The sequence below is a fragment of the Malaclemys terrapin genome, chromosome 16 (genome assembly GCF_027887155.1).
Source record: "Malaclemys terrapin pileata isolate rMalTer1 chromosome 16, rMalTer1.hap1, whole genome shotgun sequence".
Classification (NCBI taxonomy): Eukaryota; Metazoa; Chordata; order Testudines; family Emydidae; genus Malaclemys; species Malaclemys terrapin.
This window is the reverse complement of record NC_071520.1, coordinates 6,582,352-6,597,454: the sequence shown is the minus strand read 5'-3', so window position 1 is coordinate 6,597,454 and position 15,103 is coordinate 6,582,352. Positions and strand designations below refer to the sequence as shown.

General features: G+C 51.4%; 1 protein-coding gene across 1 annotated transcript; it reads left to right on the top strand.

Annotated features, from left to right (window-relative positions):
- The first annotated feature begins 279 nt into the window (after nt 1–279).
- On the top strand, nt 280–14,351 carry LHX5 (LIM homeobox 5). Its single transcript, XM_054006695.1, has 5 exons — nt 280–881; nt 3,407–3,630; nt 5,542–5,819; nt 8,463–8,628; nt 13,233–14,351. The coding sequence occupies exons 1-5, from the start codon at nt 709–711 to the stop codon at nt 13,598–13,600; spliced, it is 1,209 nt and encodes a 402-aa protein (XP_053862670.1). The 5' UTR covers nt 280–708; the 3' UTR covers nt 13,601–14,351.
- Nucleotides 14,352–15,103: the final 752 nt, after the last annotated feature.

Sequence of the window (15,103 nt, the reverse complement as noted above, 5' to 3'; positions counted from 1 at the left end):
ATAAAGGTAAATACTTACTTAGCCCCCGCACCAGGTAAAACCTACTACTCAACAATAGTGGTGCCTTGTTTTTTTCCCTCTGTGCCAAGCACAAGGCTGGAGCCAATTTAGATATGCTATAAATTAAGAGGTTGCCATGACCACCGCCTTCTCATTGGCCCCCGGCCTCTCTACGTTCCGCGAGACGTCACCAAATCTGAATAAGGATGCGCGAATTACTAAACTGGGAGACAAAGCTGAAGATGGGAACAGCGTGAAAGTGGAGAAAAGTCCCAACCAGCCATCTACACGTAGGAACCCGGGGCTCCTGGCTTTTTATGATGGTTATGATTATTATGTGTTGTTATTAATCCCTTTCGTGGACCGGCTGCACCCACAGAGGCGCTGATGCTGCTCCAGGCCGAGATGCTGCTCAATTGAAAGGCACCGGGAAAGTCACCCCACCGGGATATCTTTGCTTGGCTTCCCCCCCACTGAACCTGCTGGGAGAGGTGTGAGGGGCGTGGGGGAAGAGAGGCGTCTGCCTCAGTGGAGGGGGGCTGGAAAGTCCACGCGACACTTTTCGCCTGCCCTCAGGACGCCCAGGAGAAGAAGGCAAGAAGCTGCCCGGGTTGTTCTGCGTTTCCCCCCTTTGCGATCGCTTGCGGCGGCGGGGTGGGGGTTGCATTCTGCTTTAGTGTGCTGGTCTCGCCTTCCTCTGCGGAGGTCATGATGGTGCATTGTGCAGGCTGCGAGCGGCCCATCTTGGACAGGTTTCTGCTGAACGTGTTGGACAGGGCATGGCACATTAAATGTGTCCAGTGCTGCGAATGCAAGTGCAACCTGACTGAGAAATGCTTCTCCAGGGAAGGCAAGCTTTATTGCAAAAATGACTTTTTCAGGTAAGTCCCGCAAGGAGGAGGCGAACCCCTTCCCCAACTGCTTGGCTAGCAAAGCGGGGCAAGGTTATCTAGCGATACCCTGCTTCGGTGCCTTGCCTAGCTGCCTAGCCACAAGCTAAGAGCGCTCTGTAATTGGCACATTGTTGGGGTCTGCTCCATCGGTCCTGATGCTGCAAAAGGTGTCAGATCTATATGCCACTCCAATTCCCCAAAGGAACCCTATATGTTCCTATGAGGGGGGGGGGGGTATCCATTTATTATCAGCAGGCCAGAGCGGTTTCAGTGATTTTTTAAAATCCGTTGTACCTATTGTCAATTTCTTCCTTTTGCGATATTCCTCAGAGTTTTCTGTACAGAAGGGAAGATCCTAGAACTGGGGGGCGGGGTAACCCGAATCGAATGTTTTAAATGTAGGTCTATGCACGAGGATGAGCCAGATCCGAGCTGATCGTATGCCAGGCGGGAGGGCACGGGTTTTGTAGGTTACTTAAAAAAAAACCATTCTGGAGTGGAGAAGAATAAAACTTTTCTCAGCAGAAAACTGATTTTCGAATGCCCCGGGCTTTAAAAACAAAGCCACTTGGATTGCGGAGAGGCAGAGCATAAATCAGACTCAATCCGAACTGAAGTGCAGAGAGAAGAGAGAGAGCGGAATATGGGGGGACATCCCCAAACTCCTTTGCCCCAATATTCCAGCCTGAATGGGGAATTCTCAAACGCACACTAAAGTTCCTAGCGAGGCTTAGGACCAAGGCTTTGTGGTCTAATTGGCTGTGCATACACAGAGCAAACTTGTCCTGCCCCCCCCCCCTTTTCTTTTAAATGAACTCATTGAAAATGTAAAATCGCCCTAAATATCGGTTGGCCTTTTGTTTCTGGCTGTAATTGAGGTAAATGTGGGCATTTGTTTAGCTAAAGGGTGAAAAGCTCAGGGGATGATTAATATAGAGGGGGGGAGACGGCAGTTTTCCCAGTCCTGTAGGCCCTAAAGAAGGTGAATTTGAATAGGTTAAGTGTCACACTCGCCTTTACACATGTAAACTACTTTTAATAGCCCCTATGCATTCAGCACCCCTCCCGCTGCAACTCCTTAAATGCCTTTAATGATTTTTGATAAGGTGCAGATGAGTCAATTATGCTCCAGGATAAGACAAAAAAATGACTTATGACTTCTAATGTTTTCACTAAATCAACGTCATGGAACGTGAAGCTGTTCTAAGTTGTGTTTGAACAAGGGAGAAAAGAAACAGTTGTATTTCTCTCCTTATCCCCTATCGTCCACCCCACTTCCACTAGTGCCCTCAACCCTCTAGAGTGCCCGAATCAACGCCCCAAAGTGGAAACTAAATTATCTGCTTTGAAAAACAGATACGATTCTGCTGCTTGATAGTGATCACCCCCCCGGGGAAAATATTCCCTTTCTGGAGTGCATAATACTAACACTACTAATAATAATTAATAATTAATAAATAAATCGGGGGGGGGGCTGGAATGCTGAATAAAAGGAGATCAAAACTAGAACCATTTTCAGCACTGATGTGTGGGTTGTTTTATTGGGAAGGGGGAGACCATTTTTAGGATCCTCACATCCCCTATCCCCACTCGTGTTTTGAATTCAATAAGCAGCCCCCTGTGTTTCTCTTTTGGGTTTCTCACCCCGCTAACAACCAAAGGGCCCCGGTTAGATATTTACTAACCGAAATGTGCCACCATTGAAGAGAACGCGACTATTCAGACGAATTCGGACTGTGCGGGAAGATCCGTTGGTTACCTCCTATGTCCTGGCGACATGCCGCCTGACAAAAGGACGCAGCTTTCCGGGGGATACAACGGGGTGTAAAAATTGCTCCATAAATCCCGCGAAACCAAAGCGGGTCGTTATTTTTTACACCGAATCGTGGCTGCTCCTTAAAGCGGCCCAGCCGGATCACACGCATTCACGGGCATATATAAAAACCTGATCCCCTTCCCTCGCCTTATGCCGAGCTGCGAGCGAGCGCCCCATTTCTGTCTGCCCCCAAACCCAGCTCCGGAAATGGCCCCTTCGCCTCCCAGCTTTGGCGTCCCAGAGAGGAGGATTTTTCCTGAGCCAAAGCTGTAAGTAAGGTCGGGGCCGCTTTCTACCTGCCGGAGATAGGGGAGGGACCAAACAAAACAGACACCCCGGAATATTTGCCGTGGAGACGGAACTATTAAAGTGGGGGTGAGGGGCTGTCCATTTGTATGGAGTCAAACAAGGGCATTCACACGTAAATGCGAGTCCTCGCTTGGGCTGCTTGAGACGCGTTTTGCTCGCCACCAGAGGAATAATTTTGCGCACGCATTTTGCAGGCGACCAAGTCCGCTTCCCTTTCCTTGTCGGAATCCAGGCAATTGCTTTAATGGCCTCATCTCTCCCCCCTCCACCCACGCGCCCGCAGTTGGGGACGATGCACGTATAAACTGGAGGGGACTCTGGGGCCGGCCGCTAAGCACACGGGTATTTATCTTCCTCCCGTCTCTCTCTGTCTCTGCTCCGTTTTTAGGAGGTTCGGTACCAAATGCGCAGGCTGCTCCCAAGGCATCTCTCCAAGCGACCTCGTCAGGAAAGCCCGAAACAAAGTCTTTCACCTGAACTGTTTCACGTGCATGGTTTGCAACAAACAGCTCTCCACGGGAGAGGAACTTTATATCATAGACGAAAACAAATTTGTTTGCAAAGAGGACTATTTGAACTCGCCCAGCTTAAAGGAAGGGAGCCTCAACTCAGGTATGGAGCGTCCGCCAGCCTCTAAGCCGGTGTGGGACTTTAGAGGCCTAGCATAGGTGTGAATTCAAAAAAGCACCCGGGAGGGGGGGGTTAGTTTCATATTCCAACAGCAAATTCTAGCAAACTGGGGGACTTTAAGTCTTTTTTGTATTGGCTGGGTCTCTCTCTCTCTCTTTCTCTCTCTCTCTCTCTCTCTCTCTCTCTCTCTCTCACACACACACACACACACACACACACACAAGCATCCCTCTCTGGCACCAGATACAACCTGAGCTATAGCTGTCGGATACCCACAATCGTGGGTGTGTTTTTTGGGGGGATCCTTTACCGATTTATTATTTTCGATCTTTATACACACATCTGTTTTTCCCCCTCTTTTTATTTTATTTTAATATTTGCGGTTCGGAGAGGGGGGAGGGAGAGTAGAAAAGTGGACTAAAACCTGGTGGGGAGGGGAGAAAGGGGGCTGGAGGAGGATGGAGGTCTGAGCCAGGATTGGAAGTGGAAAACGAAGAGATATTTCCATTTAAACCAAATCCAGGCCGCACCTTCAGCAGGTGCTGGGGGAAAGCGGCCGTTGTCAGTTACAGCTACAGACCCAGCTGGGAACATGTGACCAGTCCGGGGAAGGGGGGTGTGGGAGTTTGGGGAGACAGGTGGTTTTTTTCCGGGTTCCTGTTCGATTTGGCTACGAACATTACTGTCCCCTAAACTCCGCCCACGCTTTGCGATCTTAAAAAAAGCCCCAGGGCCTGGGATATTTTCCCGGCTTCCTTATATGCGAAGAGAAGCCAGACAAGGCCCCGAGCTTCCAACCCTCACTCCGGGGAGCGATCCCCTCACGGCCATGGGGCTAACAGCGTCCGAGGCCTTCCACCTTCTCCCTCCGCGGATAAACGTTCTTCCTTTCCCCCAGAATCACACACAAATCCTCAGATTTTCCTCCCTTCTTCCTCTCGCTCTGTCTTTCCCCCTGTGGCGTCAGAGCCCCTCACGAAAGGCAATGGATGTAGTCTGCTGTGTCTGTGTCTCATTGTGGCGGGTGTGGACATAACAGGCTATTCATAGGCACGAGCACGCGTTGTGGACCCGATCCTTGGGAGTTGTCTCTGCCTCGGGGCGGCGGGATCGGGCCCTCGCTGGCCCAGCGGTCTATGCCTGTGGCCTGTGCTCACCCCCTTTCCCTGGGCTCTGTCTCCTTTCAGCACCCGCGGCTGGATCTTGCCAGGCGGCTCCCTCGGGCTGCTGCTCTGAGCCAGGCGAGCAGAGGTTGCCCAGGGGCCTGTTTGGGGGTGAGCCCGTTTCCGACCCCAGGCACAGGGGTTCGCTGGCTCCGAAGCGTGGGGGGATGAGGCAGGGCCCAGGCGGTGATTCACTCCCCGAGCCCGGGTGGTTACAGCCAAGGCTTTGTGGCAGTGGGTTCTTGGTCCCCAGCTGTGGCTCGGTTTGTGCCTGAAAGGAAAACGCTCAGCTGGTCCAAACGAAAGCGCTTCCTTCCCCAGTGTGGGAGCCTCGGGCCTGGGACAGGACAACTCCCCTCTGTGCCAACGGGCTGCAAATCTGCCATCCGGATCCAGTCACCCTGGTGTAAATCCGATGCGACGCCACCGCAGCCAGGGGTTTCACACCGGAGTCACACCCTCTGCCTGCTCCAGTGACAGAAAAGGCCAGGGGTGTTGCCACATAGACCGAGGAGCCCGGGCTGCTGCTAATTCAGACCCCTCATTACCTCTTCGTGGGGTTCACTGGGGAGTGATTGGTTCGTGTTACTTTAGCGCAGAGAGTCAGGAGGATCTGACCTCCAGAGCAGTTCAACCCCCCCCCTCCGCTCCCCTGCCTGGGAGGGACAGTGGGGCTGAGGGTCCCATCTCTGCCCAGAGTCATCCACCTCTCTCTGCCTCTCCCTTGCAGTGTCCTCCTGTACAGACAGAAGTTTGTCCCCGGATCTCCAGGACCCCATGCAGGATGATACAAAGGAAACAGACAATTCCACCTCCTCGGACAAAGAGACCACCAACAACGAGAACGAGGAGCAGAACTCGGGCACCAAGAGGAGGGGACCTCGGACTACAATTAAAGCCAAGCAACTGGAGACTCTCAAGGCTGCCTTTGCTGCTACCCCCAAACCTACCAGGCACATCCGGGAACAGCTGGCCCAGGAGACGGGGCTCAACATGAGAGTGATCCAGGTACAGACAAGCTCGGCTACAAGGGGCGCCCTGGCAGAGCATAGGAGGAAGGATCAAAACCAGGGACTAGAGTGACCGCCCATAGCATCAGCATCTGCTTAACCAGGTGGGGCGAGCACTTATACTAGTCAGTCCTGCTGCCCTCGCCATTGGGTTACAGCTCCCAGCCACCTTCTTTTGTTACCTCACAGCCTGTCGCCATGGAGATGACTGTGACGTCCCAAACTCAGCAGTGTGACTTCAGGTGGGCTGTGAGAAGTGCGGGATGGAGGGGGGAGAAAGTTGTGACCTGTCAAGAAAAGGGATCTGGCAAGCCGCCAAAGTGTCGGAGGAAATTAGCATATAAACAAAGGCGAGGCCAAGTAGATCTTTGCTATGAATATCTCCCCTTTGTAATAATTACACACGCCCCTTTCAAAGGCTTTACGAATGAGGTAACCCCCCATTTTACAGCTGGGGAAACTGAGGCACAAGGCAGTGACGTGATTTGCTCAGGTGCCCCCCTAGGGCTTGGGGCAAAGTTGGGACTCGAGCCCAGAGCTCCTCACTCCCACGCCACCGCTCACTTCCCGCTCTATCTCTCGGGGTGTTATCCGGATACTGAACGCTTCCTCGTGCCTAACCAAGAGGACAATTTCCGCTTGTCAATATTATGCTAACAGTTCTAATCATTGGCCACCGTGGTTAGTACTAGCGCTGCTGATCGGAGATTTTGTTTGGAAGCTCTCTGGTTATCTAATTGGTGCTGACCCCCGCCGGCCTGGAGCTTTGGGGCTCAGCCTTCCCCGGGGGAGTCGGAGCCCCCCCCGCACTCTGGGCAGCGCGTGGAGTGAGTGAGCCAAAGCGGAGCGACTGCCCTTGATTTCAGTGAGCTTTGGAGCAGCCAAAGAACGGACTCAGCTCCCATCGAGGTCAATGAAAAAGCTCCGGTTGACGTCAGTGGGAGCTGAAGCCAAGGCGAATGGAGGCCATGCTAGCCAACACCACAACACGACCAAGCTGTCCCCACTAGGCTCCGGGTCTATGGGCTGTATCTGGTGCTGGATGTAAAATCCAGCAGGCTGGACTATTACATCTCCAGCCAACACCTGGTGGGACGTTCTTCCAAACTCGGTGTCAACCTGCTACCTCCGCCTCCGTTCGGTTTCCTGCTTACTTATTTGAAGCCATGTCAGTTCTCCACTAAAATCTCTTGATCCTGTACTTGCCTGGAGGAACTTTCAGGCTAAGCCAATCAGCTCAAGAGAGTTCAGAGCCCCCTCCTCCCCCCAAAAAAAATATTTCCATGAATCATAAATTAAAAGTATAAAGAAACCTTTGTAAAGCAAAGGGGGGGTCTAGAGAAGAAATTAACTTCAGTCCTTTAAACTGGGTCAACCCGAGAGCTGTCTCTATCTTGACATTTTGCAACAAGATATAGTCACAGCGTTGGTTCAGAGAATCTGCACGTTTATATTAACGAGGAACTGGGGGGGGGGTAGAAACAATCCCCAAAACAGAGCCATAGATTGAGATGAACCAGAGAAGTATGTTCGGGTCTCTTGCTACTATTAAAGTAATATACGCAACGACGTTTTTGCTGTTCTGTTGGCAAATATATAGTGTTGAGCGTGTGAAAAAAAAATGTTCCAGGCCAAACAAAAGGGGGGATGAAGGGTTCTGTATTTCATCTCTGAAATCTGCAAGATGGGAAAATGTCCAAGAATTCCCCCCTCCCCCTTTAGCATCATCGGGCGCTGTACATATCCATTTATTTATCTAGGTGTCTGTGTTCTCATTTATCGCTATACGTTTCTAGCTGTCTCTCCATTGCTCTACGTGGCTGTCGATGGATGGATAGCTAGATTAGGAAAGCAGGCACCCCCACAACGGTTTGTAGTTTGAAAAGTCCCTTTAATTGCCTTTATGAATCTGTCTTCTAGGCTTTAGAGGAGGGGGGTAGGAAGCACACTTCATTATAAACCTCTCCAAGGGTGTGCAAAAATCCTTCACTCTTGGATGGTTCTCAGAGTTCACTCGCAACTTTCCTCTTCTTTTTAATTCAAAGCCAATCTGCTCCATTGGCTAAACTGCCGAGTTTAATCCCCCGGTTGAAAGTTTCTCCTCATTTTTCTTCAGAGCCTCTTCGCCTGCCTCTTGTAAAGGGTCCAGAAAGTATCCGGCTTGTCCAAAGAATGGGAAAGCGGATCTTCGGGGAGCCTGTCAGCTGGGAGTTGGCGGGGGGCAGGATGGGACTCGCTGCTGCCTTCATCTGGCAAATCCTGCAGGGAAAAACTTGGAACATCTTGAGGCGATCATGTGGAGGGAACCCGCCTCTTAGCTGGCATCCTATTAACACCACCTTCCCGATCTGTCTGTATATGTGCGTACAGCAGCAGATCTATGCGCCCCTACATTGCAGAGCTCAATCAGGGCGTTAGTCGATTAATCTAGAGACGAGGCCGTCCTGGTGGCAGACACGTAGTGCAAGAGACAGGCCAGGCTGGTTAAAATCAGGCAGGTCAGAACAAATGAATCAACTTGTGCCTGCCCCTCCAAAGCGCCCGGGTGGCTTGACAGGGCCTTGGGAGACAGCTGGCGGGAGCGGTGGGGTTGGGGTGGATGTTGTCACCACGTTGCTGATGTGGTTTCATTTGCCCGCAGGTTTGGTTCCAGAATCGAAGGTCCAAAGAGAGGAGAATGAAACAGCTGAGCGCGCTGGGGGCCAGGAGGCATGCCTTCTTCAGGAGTCCTCGGCGCATGCGCCCTCTGGGAGGCAGGCTGGATGAATCTGAAATGTTGGGTTCTACCCCTTACACTTATTATGGAGGTAATGAGCATTTTATGGATCACTTCCTGGATGACCCCCTAACACTCTTTGTATTCAAACATTGTAAAAAAACAAAACAAACACAGAGCCCAGAGCAAACAAATTAAGGCTAGAGGAACCTTACTTTCTTTTTCTTTCTTTCTTTCTTTCTTTCTTTCTTTCTTTCTTTCTTTCTTTCTTTCTTTCTTTCTTTCTTTCTTTCTTTCTCTTTCTTGATCATTTTTCATTCTTTCGCTTTTCTTTCTTTCATTTTTATTTGATCCTAGTTCTTTCTTTTTTTCTTGTTCATCCATTCATTTGTTCGTTTGTATTTGATTATTGTTTTTTTTCATCTTTCTTTCTTTCTTGTCCATTCATTTGTTAATTTTTATTTGATCATTGTTCATTCTTTCATCTTTCTTTTTTTCTTGTTCATCGATTCATCTGTTCATTTTTGTATTTGATCATTGTTCTTTCTTTCATTTTTCTCTCTTGTTAATCGATTTATTTGTTCGTTCTTTTCTATTTGATCATTGTTCTTTCTTTCTTTCTTTCTTTCTTTCTTTCTTTCTTTCTTTCTTTCTTTCTTTTGGTCATTTGTTCTTTCTTTCTCGTTTCTTTGTATTCTTTCTTTTGCCACCTTTAGAAATTAAGCCTCTGAAGTTGTAACTCTATTGCATTGTATAGCATTTCATTGTGTCGTTTAAAGGGGAGAGCCCGCTGCTTGCATTGGGTATTAGCTGGCCGTAAGACTCTGGAGTTTGTCTTTAAGGGAAGGTCTTGATGCTTTCTCCCAATCCGGTTCACGCCACTTCTTCCTTCCAAAGTGCTAGCTCCGGATTCTATTCATTGTTACCGCCTTTCCCGGTTGGGCGCGGGAGAAGGAATTTGTGGGTCTGGTAAAATTGTTACCGTCTGTGCCCTGAACCTTACCTCGCCCGAGTCCAGCAAACCCCGGCGCTGAGACCCTTGTCCGATTGCCGGGAGCTCCGCAGCCCGGAGAAGTCGGAGAGCGGTGTTTCTCCAGTGTGTCTCCTACTCGGAGGTTGTGCATAGACGGGAAGAGATGGGGTCTCGCGGGGAGGGGGCTTTGCCTCCCGTCCCGTGCCCCTAGGGTTAGCTCGCACCCATGCGCTGCCGGTGCAGTCTGGGGTTCCCAAGAGAAAGGAAAGAGTTAATCTCCAACTAAAGCCCCTCTCCTCCCGTACTGGAACGGGAGGCTTCGGATTTCACAGGAGCTGAGCGGGGTGCCACAGAGAAGCTCCTCTGTGATGCTGTAGGGCTCGATCCTCCAAACTTTACTACGGGGAGTAAATTTCCTACTCCGGCGCGCGGTCCTGTCCTGGTTACCTTACTCCTGTCCACAGCCAGGGGCCGGATTCTGACCTCAGTTACCCCTGGTGTGAATCTGGAGTCACACCGGTGTAACCGACCCCGGATTCTGGCTCTGCAGGACTCGTCGCCCGAATAAAGTTTACTCCCAGGAGTAAACGCTCCGGATTTAGACCCATAGCTGGCAAATGATCATGAAACCCACCGCCCAGACAGGAGGAGAAACATTCCTTCTCTGCGGCTTGGGGGCCAGAGGAGAGGCGCGGAGGGGTGGTTGTGGTTGTGTCGGTTCGGTTTTCGAGGCAGAAGGGGGTTCCCTTGTCTTCCCGTCCCTCCCTTAGAAATACATCGCATGGCAGATGGAGCGCGCTCCTGCCCTGACATAGCTTGGGTGGGTTTTTTAAAGGAAGCAGAAAGTAACACGTGAAAGGCGGAGGCCGCCCTGCTCTGCCGCTGCTCCCCAGCAGCGAAACCCGGGGATGTTGTGAGTAGACTAGCGCGTCTGCAGACCCGCCGCAGCCGCAGCCCTGGATTGTAATGGAATCTTGCTGGATTCGAGGAGTTTGAATACAACATATTCCCAGACTTTCCTTCTTTCCATCCCTCCATCCTTGTCTCTTTCCTTCTTCTCATCCCTTCCTCTTTCTTTCCATCCCTCCATCCTTGTCTCTTTCCTTCTTCTCATCCCTTCCTCTTTCTTTCCATCCCTCCATCCTTGTCTCTTTCCTTCTTCTCATCCCTTCCTCTTTCTTTCCATTCCTTCATCCTTGTCTCTTTCCCTCCATCCCCTCCTCTTTCCTTCTTCTCTTTCTTTCCATCCCTCCATCCTTTTCTCTTTCTTTCCATCCCTCCACCCCTTCCACTTTCCTTCTTCTCATCCCTCCATCTCGTCTTCTTTCCATCCCTCCACCCCTTCCTCTTTCCTTCTTCTCATCCCTTCCTCTTTCTTTCCATCCCTCCATCCCTTCCTCTTTCCTTCTTTCCATCCCTCCATCTCTTTCTCTTTCCATCCCTCCATCTCTTTCTCTTTCTTTCCATTCCTCCATCCCTTCCTCTTTCCTTCTTTCTATCCCTCAATCCCTTTCTCTTTCATTTTCATCCCTCCATCCTTTTCTCTTTCTTTCCATCCCATCTTTCTTTCTTTCTTTCTTTCTTTTCATTCCTCCATACCTTTCTCTTTCTTTCTTTCTTTCTTTCTTTCTTTCTTTCTTTCTTTCTTTCTTTCCATTTTTTCCAACCCTTCTCCATCTTTAGTTCACTTTCTTTCCACCCCTCACTCTCTCTGTCTCTCTCTTCCTTTCTCCCTCCCTCCCCTGCTGCTCATTGGCCCGGAGATACCGATCACGGCTCATGCTCGCCCAGAAACCAACGAGCTAAGGACCCAACTGGCCAAGGCAGCGGGTAGGAGGGAAGGTGAGGGCCGGTTGCCATGACTTTGCCACCCTTCCTGTGGCATCTGTTTGAAGGGCTCCCCCCCCCCGCACACACACCCCGCCCTCCCTCGCCCTGAATGCGAGCTCAGCTTGTCGAGATCCCCTCTAATCCCCCTGTTCGAGATTCCGTCCGGTCCTTGGCCAAGTTTGCACCCCTGCAGCAAGTAAGAAAAGGCCATTGTGATGAAGCTGTCTGCCTGAACAGAGCCCGCTCCCACTCAGCCCCCCGCCCCCCCGCGTGTGGGCCCGGGAACAAAGCTCCAGCTGCCCCCTTTTGTACCTCTTTCAGACGGCATTTGTTCCAATTACCTCCGCGCGCCCGGAGCATATGGAAGGTCACTAGCACAGGGGCCGGGCCCGCGTGTTCGCTAGTTGTCTTCTTCCCCTCGCCGGCTCCTTCCCCTCCCCGCTTGGGCCGTGCGGCCCCTTGAAATTCGGCCCCTTCCCCACACGCGGGGGCCGATCCCTCCCTAGCGGCGCCTGATGTGGTGCGGGGGGGGGGGGGTGCCAGCCGGCCTGGCTGTTGCGTGAGCCGGGGGCTTTGAACCTGCAACCCTGCCATTGCTGAGCGGGGGGGGGATCCTCCTTTTCTTTCCTTCTGTGCCAGCTAAATAAGAGATTTCCCCCCCCCGCCCCATCCAGCCATTTACACAGTCTTCCCCCCCCCCCATCCTAGAGAGACAGAGCTCCCTGGAGTTGTGAGTGGCGATTTGTTGTTTGTTTTTTTACAGCGCGCTTTAGACAGTGACACCTTTCCTAGTTCTTCTTCTGAATTTTTGGGCAGTTACAATTATGGAGACAATTTTCTTTTTAGGGTTGGAAAAAAATTCAGCGCGTTCAGATATTCTCCCCTCCCGGCCGGTTTCTAATCAGGTGCCAGATTTCGCGGCTTTCCAGAGACTTCCGCGATTTTCAAAGATTCCGGCTGCGATGCTGCGGTTTTGGGGGGTGTTCGGGGGGGTTTGCTTGTCAGGATGACCGCGCAATCAGGGGCGATGTTCCTTAGGCGGTTAATCGAATTAAATACGCCATCTTTTCCCACCCGCTCCTGTTTATTTCCAGCAAAACCTTTAAAAATGTGAACCTGACCCCCTTGCCCATGTATTAGACGTGTTGTTATCATTCTGTCCCCTCTGAAAGAATGTCCGCTCTAGCTGCTTAGCGGAAGACGTTGGTTTTATTATCGGTTCCAGTCAATAGTGCCCGGTTAGGAATCTAGTGAGTCTGTAATTTTGCACACGATGGACTTGGGCTAGTCTGCAGCTTGGTGGCTTCCGAAAAAGCGTGCAAGTGTCCGAGAAAAATCTCTGCCACTGATAAAAAAAGGAGCCGGGTTCTGATCCTAGACCTTGCTCGCCCGTTAGAGCCGGATAATGGTGGGACCCCAGTGGCGCGTTTGATCCACCCCCTTCCTGGCTTTTCTCACCGAATCTGGCAATCGGGGTCATGGGGGGTGGGGGGAGAGGGGGCAGCCAGTGAAAGAAGCAGCCGCTGACCACTGAGCTCCACCGGAGAGTCGCTTTCATGAGCTGCTCTTCTGTGGTGGAGCAAAAGCGACGGGCCAGACGGGGGATCCACCCGCCTCCGGGCGAAGGAGCGGGGGGAATAGGCGTGTGCGCTGCTGTCCCCGGGCCCCGATCTCCTTTGTGGGTGTGTTGGGTCCCGGCTGCGGGTAGAGAGGTGCCCGCCTGCCCCTCGGGGCTGTGTCCCTACGCGCAGGCAGTTCGCAGCCGTTCCTGGGGGCCGCTAGCTCCGGGCAGTCCCGGGAAACGCCAGGGCTCCGCGCTGGCTCCAACGGGGCTGGGGAGGCTCCGGAGCGCCCCGGCCCCGCCTCACCCGCCTCTCTCTCCCCTGCTCCAGATTACCAAGGAGACTACTACGGGCCAAGCGGGAACTACGATTTTTTCCCCCACGGGCCTCCCTCGCAAGCCCAGTCCCCAGCAGACTCCAGCTACCTTCCGACCTCAGGGCCCGGCTCCACACCCCTGGGGCCCCTGGAGCCCCCGCTCCCCGGACACCACTCCTCCGAAAACCAAAGGTACACCGACATGATCTCGCACCCCGACACCCCGAGCCCCGAGCCGGGCCTGACCGGCTCGCTGCACCCCATCCCCGGCGAGGTCTTCAGCGGCGGCCCCAGCCCCCCTTTCTCCATGTCCAGCAACAGCGGCTACAGCGGCCCCCTCTCGCATCCCAACCAGGAGCTGAACGAGGCAGCGGTGTGGTAGGGCTGACCCAGCCAGCGGGGGTTTGTGGGGGCGCTGGGGACCCCCGGATCCCTCTGCCCCAGGCAGATCCCGCCTCCTCGTCCCAGCCCCGGCTAAGACACCAGGAACCAAAACCGGCCGCCTGACACTGATGCCAAAATTCTCCGGAGTCCCCCCACGCCCCAAGCCAACAGGACCGCGGGCCGCTGGGGCTCCCCGCACTCAGTGTCTTTCTTCCTCGCCACGTGTTAGCAGGCACGGGGCCGAGACGTGCCAGTGCTGACTAACCTCTGCAAGTACCTGAAGCAGCATCTCTTGGACCAAAGCTGAACTGGACTGGATCACAGATTTCCTGATTGACTGAACTTCATACTTTTCGGGGGGCGGGGGGGGGCTTTTTCTTTCTTTCTTTCTTTTTGCTCCATCCAGAATTGCATCTTTTTTAATCTTAATCTGGAAAGGGGGGGGGAACCCCTCATAATCCACTTTTTTTTATTAGAAGGTTGGTTTTGTGGTGATGGAGGTGGGAATGGGAATTGGTGTCTTGCAAAAGAAAACCTTCACTGATGACAAGGCGCCCCCTCGTGGTTAGTTCTGGCTCAGCTTTCCAGGACTGCAGGACTTTAATGTTTGGAGAGACTTTCATTGGGGTTTGGTTTGTTTTCCACTGGGCAGAAATATAACTAAAACTACCAATAAAAAAGCGATCCAAGTCTGAATGTCTCTGGCAAACACCACTTCAAACCCAAAAGTTTATTGGAGGCTACACGGATTGAAGGATGTATTATAGTTTTTGCTTCTAGTTTCTTTATTTTGTATAAAGAAGAAACAAATAAAGTATGTTTTTGTGTTTACTGGTTATTTATTGTGCTTTAGTCAACTAATGCTCCAACATTTTTATATTTTTAAGAGGGGAATGGGAGGGGAGTGACAGGAAAGAATTTTTTTTAAAAAAAAGGCTAATAATTTTTAAAAAGAAAAGAAATTGTTTTTCCAAAGCATTGTGGATTTCCTTTCACCACGGCCTCTTTCAGCTGGTGCCAGCGTGACTAGCTTATATTGTTCAATGTGAATAAAAAACACCTGTTAGTTAACTAATCCTCATTCACCTGCTCCCTTTTTTTAAGAAAAGGAAAATAGCAACCGTGGTTTAAAAAATGCTTCCATGATAGCTTTAACTTCTTTTTATAAGGCCTTCTTGATATTGTTGGAAAAACTCTGGCACGAGACAGTGCCACTAAAATATAGCGCAGAGATCATTCATCTTTACAATATACGTTAATTACACTGCCTAGTGTCAGAGGTATTTATTCATTAGTGTTATTCTAGCCCCCCTCCAGCATTCTGCAAGAAATGTATATAACATCAGGGGTTTAATCCTGCAATCCTGACTCAGCTGAGTAGCCCTTACTCATGGAAGTACCCAATTTCTGTAGTCCCATTAAACTTCTTATGGGTCAGGAGAACTTCAATGAGCCTGCAGGCTCGAATGCCAATTCATCTTCCCTCGGAGACGTCTGCCAG